Raw genomic sequence first — 25,670 nt, 5'->3', positions numbered from 1 at the left:
GGTCACATGTCTATGCTACCAATATATATTCTATTCAGCAATCTTCTTAGAATGCCATATGGGACTCAGCCCTGCCTCATTTTTAACCAAGGATCCTTGCAGGGATGCTGCTATTGTGTGAGATCCAGGCTGGGTACTCTTCCCCTTCTGTGGGGTTAAAGTCAGCTAGGGAAGGTTGTCAAGGTGGATTGTTCCTGAGATGAGATCAGAGCTGGGCCCACTGCCCTGGAGACTAGATTCAGCTATTTAGCTCCAGGCAAGGTATATCCTGGGCTATGACTGTGTCTGAATCCTGCACAAGCCAGGATCAATTTCAGAGATGGGAGGGGCTTTCAGTCCCCAATCCCATTCAGTCCTTCACATTTCAGTCAAGCCTGCCCAAGGAGGAGAGCACCCATCTGTGGAGTGAATCCCTGTCTGCTTGGATCTGCAGAGAGACCCAGCAACTCAAGAAATATTGTGAAGGGACTGAAAGACAGCAGACTGATAACATAGTGATGAGGCATTACTGACAGGTGCACAGACAGACAGTGACTGAAGAATCCTGGCAGTGGACTGTCCAGTGCTTCAGAGGCTGGCAAACATTTCACAAAGACCAACGCTATAAGTCTGCTATTTCAGTTAAATATATTTGGGTGCTAATATACTGCAGCAATGTAATACTAGAACTATGAGTTACAATTGGAACTCTTTGAAACCTTTACTATCATTCAAGCCAACATCTAGAGCTGCTCATTTTTTCCAGCATAAAAAATCCTATTTTCGCTGAAATTGTAGCTACCAAACATTTTTTTGGTTTTGTGAATCAAGAACCAAACTATTGCTCTTACAAAAGGCTGAAAACTTAAAAATTGTCACATTGTTTTATGAAAAATGAAAAAGATTTTTCCAATACATACATTGATTTTAACAATAGCACAAATCTATCATAAAAATGTTTTCAATTTAAAGTCCACTTTTCCTTTGAAATGATTTACACAGAAAATATCTGAATTCCTCAGTTTAGAAACTAATAATTAAGCCAGTGGGCCAACATTGATATTGTCCAATATCTCATTTATTGCTGTTTCAAAGAGATTTGTGCAGAATGGTAAAACTGAGAAAGTGGCAATAATACTATCCTCAGACTATGCTTTATACATGAAGTCACCTTTAAACTGAGGCACAGAGAGCTGAAGCCCCCAAACAAAGCCTGTCTCTGCTCAATGACATAGGAGAGGGCAATGTGGCTAGACCCCAGATCTCCTGTTCTAGCACCGTATCCTCTGTCTCACACTGATGCCTGCTAACCAGAAATACTCAAGTGGAGAGCATACAAACATAGTAACACACAGCTTTTGTCTCAGAGAGTTTACAACTGAAGTGGACAGGACAGAGAAAGGGAGGGAGGGGAAACAGAGGTATGAGCAGGGTAAGTAACTGGTTCAAGGTAACACAGCAGGTCTATGAAAGAACCAGGAATAGAAAATAAGTCTCCTAATGGCCACTGAATGGCCAAGGCCAGATATTCAGTCACAGAGGGGAATTATACAACACAGATGTAGCTGAGCGATGCTATTAGCTCCCCATCACACTGAGATGAAAATGCAGCTGGGATACGGTGCGACAGATCAGTTTTGGAAACAGGCAGGAGGCTGTCTATGTGATGTTGCAGTGGAATTCTTTCAACTGAGCTTCATTGAGGATGCTTTTTCTGAGTTCATAGGTTTTTAAGGCCTAGCTTGAGAAAGCCCTGGCTGGGATGATTTAGTTGGGAACTGGTCCTGCTTTGAGCAGGGGGTTGGACTAGATGACCTCCTGAAGTCTCTCCCAATCCTAATATTCTAAGATTCTATTATTTCATGTCATAACTTCTCAGAAACTTGAAATCAGGCATTGGCTTTTTAATACATTACCTCCACATCCAAGTTTGCATGTTTCCTCAATGGTGGAAATATCTTGGCTAGATCATTGGGGTTGGAGGTGCTTTGCCTCATCCTTCACACAGCATTTTATCAAGCCACATCCTGAGCCAGATCTTTGGATGATGTAAACTTATACAATTCCATTGACATTAAGGGACCCATGCCAATTGGCGCATATATGATAACTCACCACCCCTGGTTAAGAGCAGTGATAAGTGCTGTTCATCATTGACACTCACATCATGAGATATTGCAGCGTGGAATCAGTGGCACTCCCTCTCTCACTGTAATCCCCACCACTATCTTAGTGCTTCTCTCCACAGCCATCATACAATGAACTGAGAGAGAAAATGTCCAGCCAAACCACTCTGACCGAGTTCCTTCTCCTGGGATTCTCTGGTGTTCGGGAGCTGCAGATTGTGCACTTTGTGGTATTTCTAGTGATTTACCTGGTAGGCCTGGTATCATAAACAGATAGCTAAGGGTTAATTCCCCTTTCACCTGGAAAGGGGTAACAAACAACACCTGACCAGAGGACCAATCAGGAAACAAGACTTTTTCAAATCTGGGTGGAGGGAAGTTTTGGGTGTGAGTCCTTTGTTCTTGGTCTGTTCTCTTTCTCGGCTCTGAGAGTGACCACAGGAATCTCCAGGCTTTCTAATCTTCTGTTTCCAAGTTGTAAGTACAAGGATAGTAAGACAATAGGTTTATATTGTTTTTTTGTATTTACATGTGTGTAGTTGCTGGAATGTTTTAAATTGTATTCTTTTTGGATAAGGCTGTTTATTCATTTTTTCCTTTAAGCAATTGACCCTGTATATTGTCACCTTGATACAGAGACCCTTTTATGTCCTTTTTCATTCTTTTTATATAAAGCTTTCTTTTTAAGACCTGTTTGAGTGTTTTTCACTGGTTAAGGCTAAGAAACTAAGGGAGAGGGAAAATCTCTTTGTGTTAGATTTACTAAGCCTGACTTTGCATACCCTCTGGGTGAGGGGGAAGAGAGATTAGATCTCTTGGTACTTGTGTTCCAAGGACTTGAAGCAGGGAGTATCCTAGGGTCCCCAGGGCGGGGAAATCTGGGAGGAGGTAAAGAGGATGGAATCCCTTTGTTTAGATTCACAGAGCTTGAATCTGTATATGTCTCCAGGAACCCAGGGAGGGAACACCTGGAGGGGAGGAGGGGGAAGGGAAATGGTTTATTCCCCTTTGTTGTGAGACTCAAGGAATCTGAGTCTTGGGGTCCCCCAGGGAAGGTTTTGGGGAGACCAGATTGAGCCAGACACTGGAATCTTCTGGCTGGAGGCAGCGGTATCAGATCTAAGCTAGTAATTCAGCTTTGGAGATCTCATGCTAGCTTCTCATGTTCTGAACTCTGAGGTTCAGATCTGAGTAGGAGAGTTACGACATCTAGTAAATCACAGCCGTAGCCCTTGACCACCATCTTCACACCCCCATGTACTTCTTCCTGATGAATCTGTCCATTATAGACCTCGGCTCCATCTCTGTCACCATCCCCAAATCCATGATCAGTTCCCTCATGAACACCAGGGTGATTTTTTATCCTGGATGTGTCACCCAAGTCTTTCTCTTCATAGTCTTCATTGAAGTTGATAATGCCTTACTCACCATCGTGGCGTACGACCGATACTTCGCCATCTGCCAATCACTGCACTATGAGAGATTGATGAACGGGAGAGCTTGTGTCCAAATGGCAGCCAGTGCCTAGATTACTGGTATTGTCTACTCTGTAGTGCACATTGGGAACACCTTCAAGTTACCCTTCTGTCAGTCCAATGTCATCAACCAGTTCTTCTCTGAAATCCTGCAGCTACTCAAGATCACCAGCTCTGACTCGTACCTCATTGAAGTTGGGCTTCTTGTCTTCAGTGCATTTTTAAGTTTAAACTTCTTTGTTTTTATTATTGTGTCTTATGTTCAGATCTGCAAAGCAGTGCTGAGAATCTGCTCTGAGCAGAGCCGACGTAAAGCCTTCTCCACCTGCCTGCCTCGCCTCACTGTGGCCTCTTTGATGTTTTTCACTGGCATCTTTGCCTATGTGAAACCCACTTCCAGCTCAGCATTAGTTCTGGACCTTGTGGTGAGTGTTCTCTGTTCCCTGGTGCCTCCAGTGATGAATCCAATCATCTGCAGCATGAGGAACAAGGAGATCAAAGCCGCATTAAAGAAACTGATTGTTTGGAGGTTATTCACCAAGAATTAAAATGTCCGTCATTGATACTTGATTGAGATTTCATTCTGAGCTTCTTTATGAATATAATCAACTGATGACAACATTGTATCCTTAAGAATATAGGGTGCAATCTATTTATGAATTTATAAAATCTGGACTAACTGCACTGAAGTAAAATGAGAAAATTTAGAATTACACTAGTGTAACTAATATCAGAATCTAAATATCAATCCATGAATGCACATACACACCTATCTATATGCCGTTTACTGCTAACATCATATTGCTATCTGAGCATGTTGCACAGAATATCAATAGCCATAGCTAAGTCAGTAGTGGACTTCATTAACTTTGTGGTGCTTCTCCTTTTTTGGGATAAAAAATGTGGTTGGGCTATCAGAGGTTTGGCTTGTTTGTTTGCTTGTTTCTTTTTCATGTTGTCATTTTATAGATTCATTGGTTGAGTTGTTTCTTTATTCTAGGTGACTTTAGTGGGGTTGGCAGGGTGGAATATGTTTGATTAAATGTGGATATCCATTTATTTTGTCATTTATTCAAGGCTTCAATGTCATAATATCTTTGAAGGTGCTTTCTCGAAGACTTGGACTTTTCCTTTCCTCAATGATGAAGAATTAAAAATACTTTCTGTAGGTGTGTTAATAGTTGAGTTCCTGTTTAAATTATTGTTTTAATGTTTATAGGATTTTATTGTCTTATGTATGATGTGTTAGGGATCCTACATCCTTATATAATTATGTGTATTACCTTTTTTATTTAAATAAATACTGTATTCTTCTTGCTATAGTGGAAAGGCATTTTGGAAGAGAAAGCTATTGCAATATTTCCTAAAGACAAACTGAGTCTGAGTAATAAACCCAAATTTTTATCCTACCGAACTACTGCAGTGAATTGCTCATATTTTTTCTTATGTTACATTTTGTTCTTACAGTGATAAATAAATAGTATTTTGTATGGTGAAGGCCGGGCTAGTCACTCAACTTACTACTGGTCACAGCTCCTGTGGGAAGAACTGCAGGTACTAAGTATGGTGGGAGAAATAATGGTGGGTTCACAAATTGCTGTAACCTGGGACCCAGTTTGAGAAGGAAAATTTCGTGATTCAACTCTAAAAGAGGGACAAGCACAAGATGAAGACATGCGGGTTTGCATTCAAAGACCAGAGCACAATGCAGAGGTTATTCTAACCTTGTAACCAATAACACATGGGATTTAGCCATTTGCTTCAAAGGGTAGATTGGGATTTGGCCAATGGTCTCTCATCCACACAAGGATCCAATTGTGTCTAGATCATAAAAGTTGGCTGCATTGTTATTGTTGTTATTATTTATCATTTATTAAACCATGTTTGTGCACGGTTGTGTATACTGCATATGTATTTAAAACTCATCTCCTTTGAATATTCTGAACTAAGGTACTAATCTTGAAAAACTCATAAGCAAGTGCTTAACTTTAAATATTAGAGAAGACCCATTGAAGTTTTACAGCTAAACCTATATTGTTAGGTTTGGGGTTTTTTTGGGGGGGGGAGTATGGGGGACTTTTGGATGTGATTTTCAGTTGGGCCTATCATAATTAGACAACCAGCTCTTAGGTATTGGCTATTGCCCAAAGTCACTAAATATGCCAGTGGCAAAACAAGGCGCCAAGGCACATGGGAATTACAGGCCTAAAAACCTTTGAGGACCTGGACCTGAATCAAGTTCCTCTAACTTCATATCTAGTGCAATAACTACATCACCCTCCTTTGAAATTCCAGCCTAAATATTTAATTTGCATGTGCAAATATGGTGTAATTTGGGTTGCAGAAAAAAGTTACATTTGCAAATATGACTCCAAACATTTCAAATATTGCCTTCATAACAAGAAGACATCAAATACAAGCATGAATGGATCCTTAAAATGACCTGGAGTGTCACACAACACACTGATATATTGTATGTCCCAGTTTTGAACTCATCCCTACATAACCCACCACATTTGATTGGCAACAATTGTCCATTTTGATGGATATCACAGTGTCCTTGGAGAGAACATGAAGTGACTGGGACTGGGAGATTGAACTAGCCTCTCCCACTTCTGAGGTGTTCCCTTCAGATCAGGACTGGTCCTTGGTCTCTGCTGACACTGCTCATATGGGGTTGACAATTCCTGTTTGAATGATTGGGATGTTGGGTGAGCACACTCATGTCATGCCAAGGAGATGATGCACAACACCAATCTCTTTACTTGTATTTCTAGTACTTTCTTTTTATTCTCCATATCTCCCATATTAGATGTCTGTTAGATTTCCCCTCTGTGATCCCTCTTGTGTCTCCTTTGTTCATGATAAGATGGCCCATGTTTCTCCCAGATCTCAACCCTTTACCCAGGTCTCCATGCTTTGGACTACCTCTGGGATTTTGTTTCCTGCCCCCTTCAAACTTAGCTTAAAGTCAGCCTCACTAGGTTAACCAGTCTGTAGCCAAAGATACTTTTTATCTTTTTTCAATAGATTGACCCCAACTCTGCTCTGCAGTCATTCTTCTCAGAACAGTATTCCATGGCTGAGGAAGCTGAAGCCCTCCTGGAGACACCATCCAAGCAGCCAGGCATTCAACTCTTGAATGTGTCAGTCTCTGCCTGGGCCCCTATCCTCATCTGGGAGGATCAAAGATAACACCAGCTGCCTCCAGCTCCTTCACCCTCACTTCCAGAGCCCAGTAGTCACAGATGATCTGTTCAGGCTCATACCTTGCAGATACCATTACTTTCTGCTTGGATGTAGTAGTAGTAGTCAGAGAGGTGGATGATCCTAAAGAATCCTTCCATAATGTCTCAGATACAGGTCTCTGGCAGACAACATACCTCCTGGGAAGCCAGGTCAGGAAGGAAGATCAATAAAGTGACCCTTCCAGTCAAGGCGGCATGTCTTAATGACCAGAGTCAATAAATTTGCCACACTCTGTGGAATTGTGTGGCCTCTTGGGGAAGTGAGGCACCACTCAGGGGTGTGTAGTACCCAGAGTAGGGGGACTCAGGCCTTTTCTTCTTCTCCAAGTCCCATTCCAGGGCCCTAGTAGTGGTCAGAGTATTTACCACTGAGTCAGTGGGCATCCTCCTGAAACATGCTAACTGGTTCCCCAGTTCACTCACCAGAGAACAGTATACATCCCCTGGGCTGCTTCCTACCCTTTCTCCCCCAGCAATGCTCTATGACTCCCCTGGATCTCTGGGGTCCTCAAGTGGCATAGCTCTTGTTAGCACAGATCCTTCTCTGGGCTACTTAGGCAGTCTGGGGTCCATCTGAAGCTCTGCATCCTGTGGATCTGTATCTGGAGTCTGTAGCAGCTCCCTGGAAAGAGCCTGCAGTCTGCCTCTTCCCCCTTCAGCAGCCTGCCCACATTGAGTTGGGCTGCTTCCTTTTATACTCTGCCTCTGAACATGCCCAGCAGAGTCAAAGAGCTGGGGATTCCTCAGCCTGAAAAGCACAATTAACCATTTAGGAGCTGGTTCAGGGTAGGTACACCCCGTCACACCTGGTCAGAAGCCTCTCCAGTGAAAGTTTAATACCCAATCTGCCACTTCTACAAAGGAAAGTCAACGTGCACCAGCTTCTGTACACTGAAAAGATTCTCCAAGCACTTCAAGAAAAACACAGTTTTAGGTAAAACATAGAACAGATTTATTAACTATAGAGAGAGAGATTTTAAGTGATTGTAAGTAATAAATGTAAAGATCAAAATTGGTTACCCAAGAAATAAAAGCAAAATCACAATCTGAGTTCTACAACAAGAAAGAATTTGACTCAAACACTATCTCACCATGACAGTATAATTCCTTCAGACTGAGATTCCTCTTTTCAGCCTGGGACCATCTCCCCCATTCAATGCCTTTGTCCACAAGATGTCTTTCCAGGCATTCAATTGGTGAGGGGGGGAGTGAGACCAAGTGATGATATAATTTCCCCCCCTTTATAGCATCCTCCAGCTTTCTGGAAAGAGTCTTTGCTATGATGTGAGTAAAGAAGTCTCCATTCCCTATGTGCTCCCTCTGAAAAGCCTTCATTGTATACAGATCCTGTGATAGTCCTTGGTAGTGTGGTTTCCCCTTAATGGGCCATCAAAGTTGGCTGGCTTTGCCATCGTTGTACCCGAAAGGCTGATTGTAGGTGTTTCCAATCTTACAATATACTTCAGTATTATACATAGCAAACTTCATAACTTCCCATACAGTGATAGTACATACAATGCAACAGGATATTTATGATTTTTAAATGATACTTCATAAGGCATATTTTGTACGAAACCTATCATAGTCATGTATCAGAGGGTTAGCAGTGTTAGTCTGGATCTGTAAAATCTACAAAGAGTCCTGTGGAACCTTATAGACTAACATATATATTAGAGCATGAGCTTTCATGCGTAAATACCCACTTTATCAGACACAGTGGGTAATTCCCCCCAGAAAGCTTATGCTCCAAATCGTCTGTTAGTCTATACGGTGCCACAGGACTCTTTGTTGCTTTCTATCATAGTCATATAACCATGTAAAATATGGGGGTACCAGGGTACTGTTGTGGAGCACAGAGTGTCACAGGGACATGATAGCAGATTCCAAGTACATAAAAGATTGTTAGAAGGATGAAGGAGAAAATTTGTTCTCCTCAACCTCCTAGGATAGGACAAGAACCAATGAGTTTAAATTGCAGAAAGAGCAGTTTACCTTGGAAGGTAGGGAAAACCTCTTAACTGCCACGGTGGTTAAGTACTGGAATAAATTGCCTAGGGAGATTGTGAAATCTCCATCACTGCTGATTTTTAAGAACAAGTTAGACAAACATCTGTCAGGGATGGTCTAGATAATACTTATCCCTGCCATGAGTGCAGGGGATTGGACTTGTCCTACTATTCTATGATTCTAGGACAAATATAGAAATAGGGCCCCTGTTGCACTTATATGATGGTCAGTATCTTGGCTGGTACGTTATGGTTGTACCAGGGACCTCCAGAAGTAAGGGTGGGATTCCCTGCAGCTTGATCTAAACAGGCAGGCTCCCTGGTAAGGGTGTGACAGACTCATGAACTCTGGGGATTGGGCACAGAGGAGATTTGTAAGAGACCAGTAGGTGGCATTTGTATAAGTGACTCTGTGTGGCTGCTTTATCTGAACTCAGTTCACCTCACACATCCTGGAGGCCAGACATTCCCTATAATCCCAAGTCATTGTTATTGTCGTTTATTCTCAGGTACACACGGTCACTCAGATCCTCACACTCCAGAAATGTGCATGTAACCCAGGCTAACACAGCGTGGCTTATTGGTCTCTCCTAGTGATCAGAGCTTATACAGTAGCTAATGAGTCTGTTTTAGTCTCTATACTAGTTCACTTAGTGCTTGTAGCCTAGGGATTATGGGATCCTGCTTGAAAATCTACGGGCCCTGTGTTCAACCTTGTCATGGTATAATTCCCCACTCTGAACCATAGCATCCAAAAGATGGGGTACCAGCATGAATTCCTCTAAGCTCAATTACCAGCTTAGAACCTGTAGTGCTGCCACCAAGCAGGAATTCCAGTGCCTGGTACACTCTGGTCCCCCCAAGACCTTGCCCGTGGAGCCCCAAGACTCAGACCCTCTGGATCTTACCACAAGGAAAGTAAACCCTTTCCCTCACCGTTGCCTCTCCCAGGCTTCCCCTCCCTGGGTTATCCTGGAAGATCATTGTGATTCAAACTCCTTGAATCTTAAACAGAGAGGAAAATGCACCTTCCGCTCTCCTTCTCTCTCTCCCTCCCAGACTCTCCCTGAGAGAGACAGTAATCCTAACACAGAGAGAAATTAGCCTCTCTTTCCCCCTTCCCTCCTTTCTCCCCACCAGTTCCCCGGTGAATCCAGACCCCGTCCCCTGGGGTCTCACACCAGAATAAAAAAACCAATCAGATTCTTAAACAAGAAACTTTTAATTAAAGAGAGAAAAAGAGTAAAAATTATCTTTGTAAATTTAAAATGGAATAGGTACAGGGTGTTTCAGCTATAGACACTGGGAATACCCTCCCAGCCTAAGTATACAAGTACAAATTAAAATCCTTTCAGCAAAATACAAATATGAACTCCTTCCAGCCAAATACACATTTGCAAATAAAGAAAACAAACAAAGCCTAACTCACCTTATCTACCTAATACTCACTATTCTGAACTTATAAGAGCCTGTATGGGAGAGATTGGAGAGAAACCCGGTTGCAAGTCTGGTCCCTCTGAGAACCCAGAGAGAACAACAACCAAAAACTAACAGCACACACACAAACTTCCCTCCCTCAAGATTTGAAAGTATCCTGTCCCCTGATTGGTCCTTTGGTCAGGTGACAGCCAGGCTCACTGATCTTGTTAACCCTTTACAGGCAAAAGAGATATGAAGTACTTCTGTTCCATTAACTCTTAACTATCCGTTTATGACAAACCCCTATGTAGCTTTTATAATTGATACATGTAGATGGATATATCTCCATTGAAATCAGTATTCCAGATCCCCATAGAGTGTAAATTGGTTAAGTGCTATCAAAATGAATAGAACTACATTGGTTTGCTAAGGATCTAGCCCTAAATGTTAAGGTCTGATTATTTTCTCACATATACCAGTTTTATGTCAGTCTGACTCCATTGATGTCATGCGGAACAGCCTTCCAAGATGAGCAGTGGGGGCAAAAAAAATCTAACTGGCTTCAATACTTAGCTTGATAAGCTTATGGAGGGGATGGCATGATGAGACTGCCTACAATGGTATGTGGCCATCGGCAACTACCAGTAGCAAAAATCGCCAGCTTCTGGAGATGAGACACTAGATGGGGAAGAGTCTGAGTTACTACAGAGAATTCTTTCCCAGGAATCTGCCTGGAGGGTCTTGCCCTCATGCGCAAGGTCTAACTGATTGCCATATTTGGAGTCAGATTGGCAGAGACCCTGAGGGATTTCACATTCCTCTGCTGCATAGTGCATGGGTCACTTGTAGGTTTAAATGAGTGTAAATGGTGAATTTTCTGTAATTAGAAGTGTTTACACCATGATTTGAGGATGTCACTAATTCAGCCACAGGCTAAGGGTCTATTACAGGAGTGGATGGGTGACATTCTGTGACCTGAAATATGCAGGAGGTCAGATTCGATTACCATGATGATCCCTTTTGACCTTAATTAATACACAAAAGGGAAAGAAGCTCCCTTCCTTGCTTTCTAGTGTCCATGGAACAGTTGTAAGTGGCAACACAGTTTAATAGGCATTGCTTGGGCACAGAATGAAATGCTGATTTCTCCTTCCTATGAAATGCACACCATATTAACTCCAGAATTGGGTCAGATTTTCTGATGATGTAAACCAGCCCAAATACATTGACATCAGTGGAATTAATCTGGATTTGCACTGGGGGCAATTGAGAGCAGAATCTTGTCCACTTCTGCATAAACTGTGTGGTCATGGAAGTAAATAACATGGACTGTGAGACATAAACTGAAAGAGTATTTATTTGAAAAAGACAGAAAATTAATTCTTGATGAATAGCCTCCCCACAGTCAGTCTCCTCAATGAAGATTTGATCTCCTTGTTCCTCATGCTGTATATGACCGGATTCATCATAGGAGGTACCACGCAATAGAGAACAGCCACAACGAGATCCAGACCTGATGCTGAGCTGGAGGTGGGTTTCAGGTAGGCAAAGATACCAGTGAAAACAAACAAGGAAACCACAGTGAGGTGAGGAAGGCAAGTGGAGAAGGCTTTATGCTGGCCCTGCTCAGAGGGGATTCTCAGCACTGTGTTGAAGATCTGAACATACGACGCAATTATAAAACCAAAACAGCTTAAGCCTATGCATGCACTAAAGATAAGAGCCCCAATTTCCCTGAGGTACAAGTCAGAGCAGGCAAGTTTGAGGAGCTGGGGGATTTCACAGAAGAACTGATTCACTATGTTGCCTGCACAGAAAGTTACTGCAAATGTGTTGCCAGTGTGCAGTGCAGCATAAAGAATTCCACCTATCCAGGCACTGGCTGCCATTTGGACACAATCTTTCCTGTTCATTACACTCTCATAGTGCAGTGGTTGACATATGGCAATGTATCGGTCGTACGCCATGATAGTGAGGAAGGAAAAATCTGTTCCCATCAAGAAGATGAGGAAAAAGACTTGGATGGCACATCCAGCATAGGAAATTGATCTGGAGTTGATTAGGGAATTGACCATGGATTTGGGGATGGTGACGGAGATGGAGCCAAGGTCTATAATGGACAGGTTCACCAGGAAGAAGTACATGGGAGTGTGAAGATGGTGGTCGAGGGCTACGACTGTGATGATGAGAAGGTTCCCCATCACGGCTGCCAGGTAAATCACCAGGAACACCACAAAGTGCAAAATCTGCAGCTCCCAAATGTCTGAGAATCCAAGGAGAAGGAAATGGGTCAAGGTGGTTTGGTTGGACATTTTCTTCCTCAGAACATCACACGCTGCCTCTGGAGGGGAGAAGGGCAATGGTCACGATAACTTCAGTAAAATAATTCTTCTTTTGTGAAAACCACTTTAGTTTGCAGACGTCAGACCCCTGGCTTGTGCAGATTGGTGTAATATGGGAAGGGGAGTACAAGAACCACTGACTCCAGTGGAGTTAGTCCAGATTTACACTGGGTAGAGTGAGAGGATATTCAGCCCCATTGACCAAATGAGATTGCTGCTGATTTACACCAAGCTGAAGGAAAACAGAGTAAGGACCAACTGCTTTTTAGGGTTCTGTATACCTTTCCACTCAATTAAATATAAAATTAGGTGAATCTTATCTTCATTTCATAGAGGGGAGAATGCAGACCAGAGAGCTAGAATGTACTGTCAGATACACCAGTGTAAATCTCAGGTAATGTCACTGAAAGCAGTGGAAGTACTTTGATTTAACATTGCTGGAAATGGTAGTAGCATCTACCACAGAGATGAAAGGGCTCACTCATGGCTATACAATGACTGACTGTAGAATCAGGAACAGAATGCAGGACAAACTCTGAATCCAGTCAGCTGTTCTAGCCATGACCCAACACTATCTACCCATAACAGAACAAAAAGGGTCCCAGGCTACTTTCTCACTTCTATAACCTATAGCACCCATAACCCCATGCTCTCTTGGTGGGGGGCAGGATTTGAACCCAGGAGTCGTGATATTGACCTACCCCTCCCATAATCATTGGATTACATTCTAAGCCCAGAGCTGCGAATAGAAGCAGGAAGTCCTGACTCCAAGCCACCCACCCTAATCACTCCACTATAAGATTCCACTGTTAAGAATTGTAGAAATGCTGCACAGTGCTCTTAGTAGCAGCAAGATCAGTAGTACATAAGAATAGCCATACGGGGTTAGACCAAAGGTCCATCTAGCTCAGTATCCTGTCTTCCTACAGTGACCAATGCTAGGTGGCCCAAAGGGAATGAACAGAGCAGGTAATCACCAAGTCTGCTATAGACCACCAGACCAGAAGGATGAGGTGGACAAGACATTCTTCCAGCAACTAACAGGATTTACTAGATCACAGGCCCTGGTTCTCATGAGGGACTTCAATCACCCCAATACCTGCTGGGAGAGCAATATAGCAGTGCACAGACAATCCAAGAAATTTTGGAAAGTGTAGGTGACAATTTCCAAGTGCAAGTGCTGGAGGAACCAGCTAGGGCAGTGGTCCCGAACAAGGTGCCCGTGGGCAGCATGGCACCCACTGGGGCATTTATGTGCACCTGCCTAGAGCTCAGCAGGGGAAAGAAGCCGTGATCCTGTGGTTGATGGGGACAGAGAACACCGGGGCTGCGGGTGCCGGTTCTCTCTGTCCCCAGCAAGTGTGGGGCTGTGGCTAAGCCGGAGAGAAGCTGCTGCCCCGCGCCTGCTAGGGACAGAGAACTCCAGGGCTGCGGGCACTGATGCTCTCTGTCCCCAGAAGGCACGGGGCTGCAGCTTCTCTCCGGGTTCTGAAGACGAATGTAAGAAGAATGAATCCTTTTCAAACTTTATGTCTTATCATTGCATTATCTATCAAGAAGCTTTGTGCCTCAAAGTTCTCTCTTTTCAACACGTTATGAATATTGTTGTTAAAATAATTAACTTTATTTGAGCGAAACCTTTGCAGCACCTACTTTTTAAGGCCCTGTTGGAAGATGTTGATGATAAACAATCTGATTTTATCTTGCACACAGAAGTACGATGGCTGAGTGAAGGTAAAGTTCTTGCACATTTTTTAAGCCTAATAGAAGAGATCAAAGAATTTCTGAAGTCCACAAATCAGAACTTTGAGCAACTAGGAGATTCCAGCTGGTTAATGGACTTGGCTTTTCTTGCTGACATTACTGAAAAATTGAACATTTTAAATCTTGAGCTCCAGGGAAAAGACAAACATGTGGCTCAAATGATAGGTTCTGTAAAATCATTCAAAGCAAAACTGATCTTCTAGATGTCACACATGAAGGCAAAGTCTCTCTAACATTTCCCAAGTATGAAGAAAATTGTATGTGACAGTGATTTTAACCCATCACCATTTGTTATCTATATTCAAACACTTCTGGAATAATTTGAAAAGAGATTTCAACAGTTCACCACCATTGAGCCTGTAACTGCCTTTCTCGAGAATCCTTTTACTTGCCAAATAGAGGTAACAGAAATGGCTACATCAATTGCGAGTCTCATTCAAGTAAGAACAGAAGATGCAGAACTGGACATTTTGGACCTTCACATTTATACTGTCTAAAATCCTACGCAACAGATGAAAACTTTTGGAATCTGGTTGACTGAAAAAAGTTTCCTGCCTTAAAACATGTAGCATACAAAATAAAATCTTATTTCAGTTCCACTTGTCTGTGCAAAGTTCTGTTTTCAACAATGAACATCATAAAATCAAAATACAGATCTCAGCTTACAGATGCCCATCTTGATGATTGCTTATGAACGGGAATATCATCCTACTTTCCCAACTACAAAAAATTGGCTGAAGAAATGCAGTGTCAAAAATCACACTGACTTTATTAGAATAGACACGTGAATTAATTATACCTATTTTCCATTAAATGCTGATGAGCACGTATGATTAACTTGTGTTCAATGTTTTTCATACTTGTTTATTTGTTTATTGAGATACAGATACAAGTAACAATACAAAGAGTATTTTTAATGAACCATAACTGGCTATCTATGTTAAAGTAAGAATAATAAATATATTTGGACAAGTTCAACAATGTTTTACTTTTTTAAAAATAAATAAGATGAAAACTGTTTATGATATTTATTTTGTAAAAACTCCTTAATTTTTCACATAGGTAGATAAAAAAGAAAAAATTCACATGGTAAGGTGAAAGAATAATTGGCGAATCATTTAATTAATACCTTTTAACTGTACAATTACCTATTTTATCTTATGCATTCATATATTATGTAATATTAAATATGATGTTTCTCATATTATTTATGGTACAAATGCAAAATAAACCTTGAAAAATTGTTGGTACCTGCCACACTCTTCTGAAAACATGAATGTGCTACTTGCCACAAAAAGGTTGGAGACCACTGAATTAGGGGCACAGATCTTCTTTACTTGCTGCTTAAAAACCAGGAAGAATTAGTAGGGGAAGCAAAAGTGGATGGGACTCTAGGAGGCAGTGACCATGAAATGGTCAAGTTCAGGATCCTGACAAAAGGAAGAAAGGAGAGCAGCAGAATACGGACTCTGGACTTCAGAAAAGCAGACTTTGACTCCCTCAAGGAACTGATGGATAGGATCCCCAGGGAGAACAATATGAGGGGGAAAGGAGTCCAGGACAGCTGCCTGTATTTTAGGTTTCAGAGTAGCAGCCGTGTTAGTCTGTATCCGCAAAAAGAACAGGAGTACTTGTGGCACCTTAAAGACTAACAAATTTATTTGAGCATAAGCTTTCGTGAGCTACAGCCCACTTCTTCAGATGCATAGAATATAGTGAGGAGATATATATATATACACATACAGACAGCATGAAAAGGTTGAAGTTGTCTTACCAACTCTGAGAGTCCAATTAAGTAAGAGAAAAAACTTTTGAAGTGATAATCAAGATAGCCCATTACAGACAGTTTGATAAGAAGTGTGCGAATCCTTATCGAGGTTGCAGGAAGAAACCATCCCAATATGTAGAAAGAATAGTAAATATGGTAGGCGAACAGTTTGGTTTAACAGCGAAATCCTTGCTGATCTTCAACACAACAAAGACGCTTACAAGAAGTGGAAGATTTGACAAATGATCAGGGAGGAGAATAAAAATATTGCTCAGGCATGCAGGACTGAAATCAGAAAGGCCAAATCAGAAATGGAGTTACAACTAGAAAGGGATGTTAAGAATAACAAGAAAGGTTTCTACAGGTATGTTAGCAATATGAAGAAGGTAAGGGAAAGTGTTGGCCACTTACCGAATGCGGGAGGCACCCTAGTGACAGAGGATGTAGAAAAAGCTAATGAACTCAATGCTTTTTTTGGCTCTGTCTTCACAAACAGTTTTACAGTTTTACAGCTACTTTGTTTTCTGTTACAACTACTGCACTGGGCAGCACACAATGAAGAGGAGGTGACCAGCCCTCTGTGGAGAAAGTGGTTCAGGACTATTTAGATAAGCAGGACATGCACAAGTCCATGAGGTTGGATGCACTGCACCCGAGGGAGTTGCTAAAGGAGTTGGCAGATGTGATTGCAGAGCCATTGGCCATTATCTTTGAAAACTCATGGCAATCGGGGGAGGTCCTGGATGACTGGAAAAAGGCTAATGTAGTGCCCATCCTTAAAAAAGGGAAGTAGGAGGATCCGGGGAAAAGCAGGCCAGTCAGCCTCACCTCAGTCCTTGGAAAAATCACGGAGCAGGTCCTCAAGAAATCAATTCTGAAGCACTTAGAGGAGAGGAAAGTGATCAGGAAGAGTCAGCATGGATTCATCAAGGGCACATCATGCCTGACTAACCAAATTGCCTTCTATAATGAGATACATGGCTCTGTGGATGAGGGGAAAGCAGTGGATGTGTTATTGCTCGACTTTAACAAAATTTGATATGGTCTACTACAGTATTCTTGCCAGCAAGTTAAAAAAAAATATGGTCTGGATGAATGGACTATAAGGTGGATAGAAAGCTGGCTAGATCGTCGGGCTCAATGAGTAGTGATCAATAGCTCCATGTCTAGTTGGCAGCCAATACCAAGCAAAGTGCTCCAAGGGTTGGTCCTGGGGTCGGTTTTGTTCAATATCTTCATTAATGACCTGGAGGATGGTGTGGACTGCACTCTTTGCAAGTTTGCAGATGACACTCAACTGGGAGAAGTGGTAGATATGCTGGAGGGTAGGGATAGGATACAGAGGACTGAGACAGATTAGAGGATTGGGCCAAAATAAATCTGATAAGGTTCAACAAGGACAAGTGCAGATTCCTGTAGTTAGGACGGAAGAATCCCATGCACTATTACAGACTAGGGATCCAAAGGCTAGGCAGCAGTTCTGCAGAAAAGGACATGAGTAATCATTGTGCCCTTGTTGCCAAGAAGGCTAATAGCATTTTGGGCTGTATAAGTAGGAGCATTGCCAGCAGAGAGACGTACGTGATCACTCCTCTCTATTCAGCATTGGCGATGCCTGATCTAGAGTACTGTGTCCAGTTTTGGACCCCACACTACAGGAAGGATGTGGAAAAAATGGAAAGAGTCCAGTGGAGGGCAACAAAAATGATTAGGGGGCTGGAGCACATGATTTATAAGAAGAGGCTTAGGGAACTGGGATCATTTAGTCTGCAGAAGAGAAGAAGGAGGGGGGATTTGATAGTTGCTTTCAACTGCATGAAAGGGGGTTTTAAAGAGGATGGACCTAGGATGTTCTCAGTTGTAGCAGATGACAGAAGAAGGAATAATGATCTCAAGTTGCAATGAGGGAGGTTTAGGTTAGATATTAGGAAAAAACTTTTTCACTAGGAGGGCAGTGAAGCACTGGAAGGTGTTACCTAAGAGGTAGTGGGTTATCCTTCCTTAGAGGTTTTTAAGGTCAGGCTTGACCAAGCACTGGCTGGGATTATTTAGTTGGGGATTGGTCCTGCTTTGAGCAGGGGGTTGGACTAGATGACTTCCTGAGGTCCCTTCCAATCCTGATATTCTATGATTCTATGATTTTAAGTGATCCACTCCCTGTCACACATTCCCCAGCTTCTGGAAAACACAGGCTAGGGACACCATCCCTGCCCATCCTGGCTAATAGCCATTGATGGATCTATCCTCCAGGAACACATCTAGTTACTTTTTCAACCCTGTCATAGTCTTCATCTTCACAACATCCTTCAACAAAGAGTTCTTCAGGTTGACTGTGCATTGTGTGAAAAAAAACCTTCCTTTTGTTTGTTTTTAACCTGCTGCCTATGAATTTCTTTGGATGATCCCTAGTTCTTGTAATGTTAGACAAGGAGTAAATAATTTTCTTCACACCTGTCATGATTTTATAGACTTCTATCATATCCCCCCCTTAGTCATCTCTTCAAAGCTGAAAAATCCCAGTTTTATTGATCTCCCCTCATGAAGGAAACCATTCCATGCCCCTAATCATTTATGTTGCCCTTCCTGAATATTTTCTATTTCTAATATATCTTTTTTTTAATATGGGGAGACAACATTTGCATGCAGTATTCAAGATGTGGGTGTTCCATGGATTTATATAGAGCCAATATGATATTTTCTGTCTTATTATCTTATCTTTTTCCTAATTATTCCCAACATTCTGTTTGCTTTTTTGATTGCTGCTGCACATTGAGTGGATGTTTTCAGAGAACTATCCACAGTGACTCCAAGATCTCTTTTCATTGGTAACAGCTAATTTAAACCTCATCATTTTATATGTATAGTGGGGATTATGTTTTCCAATGTGCATTACTTTGCGTTTATCAGCATTGAATGTCATCTGCCATTTTGTTGCCCAGTCATCCAGTTTTCCAACATTTCTTTGTAACTCTTAACAGTCTGCTTTGGACTTAAATATCTTGAGTAGTTTTGTATCATCTGCAAATTGTTTCACTTCAATGTTTATCCTTTTTTCCAGATCAGTTATGAATATTTTGAATAGGACTGGTCCAGTACAGACCTCTGGAGGACACCACTATTTACCTCTTTCTATTCTGAAAATTGACCATATATTTCTAGCCTTTGTCTCCTGTCTTTTAACCCCTTACTGAACCATGAGAGAACTTGCCCTCTTAATCCATGACAGCTTACTTTGCTTAAGAGCCTTTGGTTAGGGACCTTGTCAAAGGCTTTCTGAAAATTTCAGTACTCTGTATCCGCTCAATCCCCTTTGTCCACATGCCTGTTGACCCCCCTCAAATAATTCTTGTAAATTGGTGAAGCATGATCTCTCTTTTCAAAAATCATGTTGACTCTTCCCCAACCAATCATATTCATCTATTTGTCTGATCATTTTGTTCGTTTCTATAGTTTCAACCAAGTTGCCCGGTACTGAAATTAGGCTTACTGGCCTATAATTGTCAAGATCACGTCTGAAGTCTTTAAAAAAAATTGATATCACATTAGCTATCCTCCAGTTATTTGGTGCAGAAACTGATTTAGATGATAGGTTACAGACTACAGTTAGTAGTTCTGAAATATCACATTTTGAGTTCCTTCAGAACTCTTGGGTGAATCCCATATGGTCCTGGTGACTTATTGATGTTTAGTTTATCAATTTGTTACAAAACCTCTTCTGATGACACCTCAATCTGGGACAGTTCCTCAGATTAGGCACCAAAAATCATATTACAATGCCGCAGGATCAAGATCCAGTCAAGATCAGGGCACTACCAAGCTGGGCTTTCTTGAATTGTCCAGCATTTTATTTCCTTTTATATCAGTGATGGTCTGTCATGTGTATGAACTGCAAGATTTAGCACCATCCTTTCCTTTCTCCTGCTTCCTCCCACTCAATCAATTACAAGTTGCATCAACAAGAAAGAAGATAAATGAGATTTCAGAAGGAATAATGATTAGCCTTTCTGGAACACTCGTATGCAGGCTCAACCAATCCATCCCCCTGTAAAAGTCATTGGATACACAAAATATTATTTGGCATTTGGGTATTGATTGACATTATTTTAGGTAGGGCCGGCAATGCCTGCTCTTATTAATGTTGCCTGACACTTCCCTTTACAAAGCCCTGTTTTTTGTTGCCTATAACTTCACCAAACTTTAACCACTGAGGTTGCTAACTTCTGTGCAGGGCCGGCTCTAGCCATTTCACCGCCCCAAGCACGGCGGCACGCTGCTGGGGGCGCTCTGCCGCTCACCAATCCTGCGGCTCCACTGGACCTCCCGCAGGGATGCCTGTGGGAGGTCCACCGGAGCCTCCTGCCGCCTTCCTGGCAAATGGCAGAGCGCCCTCCACGGCATGCCACCCCAAACATGTGCTTGGCGCGCTGGGGCCTGGAGCCAGCCCTGCTTCTATGTCCGGTGTCTAGCTCAAAACACTTGAGACATTTCCAAGAATGAAGTCAGGGGAAAATATGCTGTTTTGCTCATTATAAACTCTAGTGTGACCAGGCTTTGGAGACTGGACTTGACATTTGGCATGAGGAGTCATTTTATAAAACAAAAAAGGTGAGATAAAAATAATCTAAAATAAGATTTAAAGTAAAAAATAAAATATTGAAAATTGAACAAAATGCTTCAATTTTACTGTAAGGTAATGTTTGAACTGACACCCAAATTAAAAAAAAATCATTCCAAGGGAAATTTTGAAATTTAATTACAATTTGGCACAAAAACAAATTTTCAAATCACAGCCTATCCCATGAAATGGACTTGCTGGTTCTTGGCCAGCTCCCTAACAAAGCAATCAGATGCTGTATTCATGAGCAACATAGAAAATGTCAAGATGAAAATCAATTATTTTTTTGTAGGAGCAAGATTAGAGTAGTGTGCAGTGAATAAGGCCTGGAGCCACACACTGAAGAATGAGGAGAAAAGAAAATACTGAAAAGTAGCTTACTCGGTGAGCCTTGTCCATCTTGTGCACTGAACGAGGCAGGGGTCCCATGGAAAATGTAATACATGGTCATATAATTAAAGACTGCATTGTAACTTCATTGAAGAAAAACCAAAATGTGTGTGTTGGAAACTAGACCTAACTGGGGGACAATATAATAAGCCAATGGGGTGTCTGACCATAATCTCATTCTTTTCATCCTTAAGAAGATGGGGGGCTTAACTGAGGAACAGACTCTTGGGAGATTCCTAGGGAACAGACTAACAGCCCTTTCCTTCAACTCCAGAGACTCTGTCCTTTGCTCATGAGCCCTTGTACAACCAGACCACAGGTCACCAGGGGATACGTCTGGCCATCAGTGCTGGACCAGTGAGGACCACGGACTGATATATGTGAGCTCCTGCTCTTGTTTCCCCTCCATTTCTCTCCCCTACTATCATCTTCTCTGTCGGCTTTTTACCTGATCCTGAGACCAACTTCACCATGAGTATAGTGAGCTGATATGGCCCATCCAGCTTGGCCCAGGCGGACAAGGATCAGCAAAGAATAGAGACCTGACCAGACCCACCATGTGACATCCCAGACCAGAGGAGTGAGACAGAATCCAGAGAAACAGTTGTCCTGGCTAACCTGCCACCAACCCAAATCATCCACCTGTGACAGGGAAGCCACCATATATGCTGAGGTGTATTTTCTGCACCTTTATGATCCTATATTTTCTTCTTGCTAGGTGTGAGGGTTGAGGACCTTTCAAGATATCTAAAGATACTTATGTGCAGGGCTGAGGAGGAGTCGGTGCTCATGGTACATGTAGGTACCAATGACATAGGCAAAGGAAGGAGAGAGGTCCTGACTGCCAAACGGAGGCTGTGGGTAAGCGATTAAAGTCCAGGAGCACCAATGTAGCATTCTCAGAAATGTTTCAAGTTTCACGCAAAGGGCCAGGGAGAGAGGCAGAACTACAAGATCTCAATATGTGGATGATATGATGCTGTTCAAAGAAGCAATTTAGGTCCATTAGCAACCAGACAATGTTTAGAGAAGGGAGAAGCCTATACAGGAACAAAGGGCACCACCTAAATCAAAACAGAACAAGACTGTTGAATGTAAAATAATATAGCTTGTTGAGAAGTTTTTTGAACTAAAGGCTGGGGGAAAGCCAACAGGACCAGAGGAGTACAGGATTTGGAGACACATATCCTATAGGGGATGATTTATTAATGGGGATTCTCTATATTCTCATAAAGAAGAGAAGATAGAAGTTGATAAAGTTGATAGAAGCTGCGAGGGACAGGTAGATACGCTGGAGGATAGGGTTATGGTCCAGAGTTAATTAGACAAATTTGAGGATTGGGAGCAAAGAAATCTGATGCGGTTCAACAAGGACTGGTGCAGAGTCATGCATTTAGGATGGAAGAATCTCATGCACTGCTACAGGCTGGGGACCAACTGGCTAAGCAGCAATTCTAAAGAAAAGGACCTGGGGATTACAGTGGATGAGAAGCTGGATATAAGTCAGCAGTATGCCCTTGTTGCCAAGAAGGCAAACAGCATATTGGGCTATGTTAGTAGAAGCATTGCCATCAGGTCGAAGGAAGTGATTATTCCCCTCTATTCGGCACTGATGAGGTCACATCTGGAGAATTGCGTCCAGCTTTGGGCCCCCCACCACAGAAGGGATGTGGACAAATTAGAGAGATTCCAGTTGAGAGCAACAAAAATGATAAGGGGGCTGGGGCACATGACTTATGAGGAGAGCTTGAGGGAACTGTGGTTATTTAGGCTGCAGAGTGTGGGGGGGTTGGTAGCAGCCTTCAACTACCTGCAGGGGGGTTCCAAAAAGGATGGAGCCTGGCTGTTCTCAGTGGTGGCAGATGGCAGAACAAGGAGAAATGGTCTCAAGTAACAGTCGGGGAGGTCTAGGTTGGACATCAGAAACATTATTTCACTAGGAGGATGGAGTCACACTGGAATGGGAGGTTTTTAAGGTCGGGCTTGACAAAGCCGTGGCTGGGATGATTTAGTTGGTGTTGGTCCTGCTTTGAGCAGATGATCATCTAAGGTCTCCTCCAACCTCTGTCATCTACGATTCTATGAAAGGTAGGAACTGAAAAGAAACAGTCAAGCATAAAAGAGTCCTATACAATTCCATCACATGAAAGCAGACAACTAAATACTAACAAATTTTGTAAGCGCTCTTGTACAAATGCTAGAAGTCTAAACACTAAAATTGGTGAACTTGAATGCTTGGTATTAAAGGAGGCTATTGACATAATCAACATCACAGAAACTTGGTGGACCAATGAGAATCAGTGAAACATGGTAACACAAGGATATAAAATCTCAAGGAAGGACAGAGTAGGTCATGCTGGTGGGGGAGTGGCACAACATGTGAAAGCAGCAAAGAATCCTGTGGCACCTTATAGACTAACAGACGTTTTGGAGCATGAGCTTTCGTGGGTGAATACCCACTTCCTCAGATGCATGTAATGGAAATATCCAGGGGCAGGTATATATATGTGTGCTAGCAAGCAAGCTAGAGATAACGAGGTCAGTTCAATCAGGGAGGATGAGGCCCTGTTCTAGCAGTTGAGGTGTGAAAACCAAGAGAGGAGAAACTGGTTCTGTAATTGGCAAGCCATTCACAGTCTTTGTTCAATCCTGAGCTGATGGTGTCAAATTTGCAGATGAACTGAAGCTCAGCAGTTTCTCTTTGAAGTCTGGTCCTGAAGTTTTTTTGCTGCAGGATGGCCACCTTAAGGTCTGCTATAGTGTGGCCAGGGAGGTTGAAGTGCTCTCCTACAGGTTTTTGTATATTGCCATTCCTAATGTCTGATTTGTGTCCATTTATCCTTTTCCGTAGAGACTGTCCAGTTTGGCCGATGTACATAGCAGAGGGGCATTGCTGGCATATGATGTCGTATATTACATTGGTGGATGTGCAGGTGAAAGAACCAGATCCTAACCAGATCAGCCACACCATCACTGGTTCACACAAATCAGACATTAGGAATGGCAATATACAAAAACCTGTAGGAGAGCACTTCAACCTCCCTGGCCACACTATAGCAGACCTTAGGGTGGCCATCCTGCAGCAAAAAAACTTCAGGACCAGACTTCAAAGAGAAACTGCTGAGCTTCAGTTCATCTGCAAATTTGACACCATCAGCTCAGGATTGAACAAAGACTGTGAATGGCTTGCCAATTACAGAACCAGTTTCTCCTCTCTTGGTTTTCACACCTCAACTGCTAGAACAGGGCCTCATCCTCCCTGATTGAACTGACCTCGTTATCTCTAGCTTGCTTGCTAGCACACATATATATACCTGCCTCTGGATATTTCCATTACATGCATCTGAGGAAGTGGGTATTCACCCACGAAAGCTCATGCTCCAAAACGTCTGTTAGTCTATAAGGTGCCACAGGATTCTTTGCTGCTTTTACAGATCCAGACTAACACGGCTACCCTCTGATACTTGACAACATGTGAAAGAAAGTATAGACTTAAATAGAGTAAAGATGTTAAATGAATCAAATTATACTATAGAATTTGCATAGATAGCAAATCCATGTTTGAATAATAAGGGTACATATTGTCCCATTAAGTAGGAACATACAACAGATCACCTGACTAGGGTGGTGATAGTGACTGTGAAACACTCTGGGAACTTAGCGAGGCTATAACAGGAGAAAACTCAGTAATGAAGGGGGATTTCAAATTATCCTCATATTGACTGGGTAGATATCACCTCAGGACAGGATGTGGAGATAAAGTTTCTAAACACCACAAGTGACTGCTTTTTGGAGCAGCTAGTCCTGGAACCCACAAGGGGAGAGGCAATTTTTGATTTAAGTGGCACACAGGATCTGGTCCAACAGATGAGTATAGCTGAACTGCTTGGTGACAGTGACATAACATAATTGAATTTAATATGCACAGTTTGGTGAGTGGGAACTACCAAAGAAGCCCACCATAGAACCATTTAACTTCAAACAGGGGAACCACTCAAACATGAGAAATCTAGTGGCACTTGAAAATTGCCCTGTTCTGTTCATTCCCTCTGAACCATCTGCCACAGGCCTCTGTCAGAAGGCAGAATACTGAGTTAGAAGGACTATTGGTCTAACCCAGTATAGCCAATCTTATGTTTCCTCACTTTATGTCTGTCAGTCTTTTCAAAAGCAGAAAGAGTAACCACCATTCACAGGGGTTCACTTGACATTCTGCAAATGCTCGAGCATGCTGTGCACTGACTGGTCCATGTAGACTCTGCTGGCCTGCACTAAAAGATCCCTAGTGCACATTAACACAGTATTGTTTGAAACAGAACTACATCAGTGCATCCTAGAGTCCTTTGGGATTGTGATGAGCTAGTGCACAGTAGAGTATACACCCCTCTCCTGTTGACTACTGCACCACGTAGACAAGTTCTAATTAATACCCTCTCTCTGAAAAAGGAATCTAGGTGAGTTTTGATTATGGTTGTTTGACAGAACCACTCTGTATCAATTTCAATATGCTTTACGTCTTGCTTTGATTCCTTGCCTTG

General features: G+C 42.3%; 1 protein-coding gene and 1 pseudogene across 1 annotated transcript; one reads left to right on the top strand and one right to left on the bottom strand.

Moving 5' to 3' along the window:
- Positions 1-3,360: 3,360 nt before the first annotated feature.
- Positions 3,361-4,128, top strand: LOC115638007 (annotated as a pseudogene).
- Positions 4,129-11,629: 7,501 nt separating this feature from the next.
- Positions 11,630-12,565, bottom strand: LOC115638006 (olfactory receptor 14A16-like). Its single transcript, XM_030539607.1, has one exon. The coding sequence runs from the start codon at positions 12,563-12,565 to the stop codon at positions 11,630-11,632; it is 936 nt and encodes a 311-aa protein (XP_030395467.1).
- Positions 12,566-25,670: the final 13,105 nt, after the last annotated feature.

The sequence above is a fragment of the Gopherus evgoodei genome, chromosome 21 (genome assembly GCF_007399415.2).
Source record: "Gopherus evgoodei ecotype Sinaloan lineage chromosome 21, rGopEvg1_v1.p, whole genome shotgun sequence".
In the NCBI taxonomy this organism is placed as follows: domain Eukaryota; kingdom Metazoa; phylum Chordata; order Testudines; family Testudinidae; genus Gopherus; species Gopherus evgoodei.
Note: the sequence above shows the minus strand (reverse complement) of the source record. Positions and strands in the feature narration are given on the sequence as shown.

Coding starts and splice junctions, on each gene's coding strand:
- LOC115638006 (XM_030539607.1), bottom strand. CDS start 12,565: ATGTCCAACCAAACCACCTTGACCCATTTCCTTCTCCTTGGATTCTCA.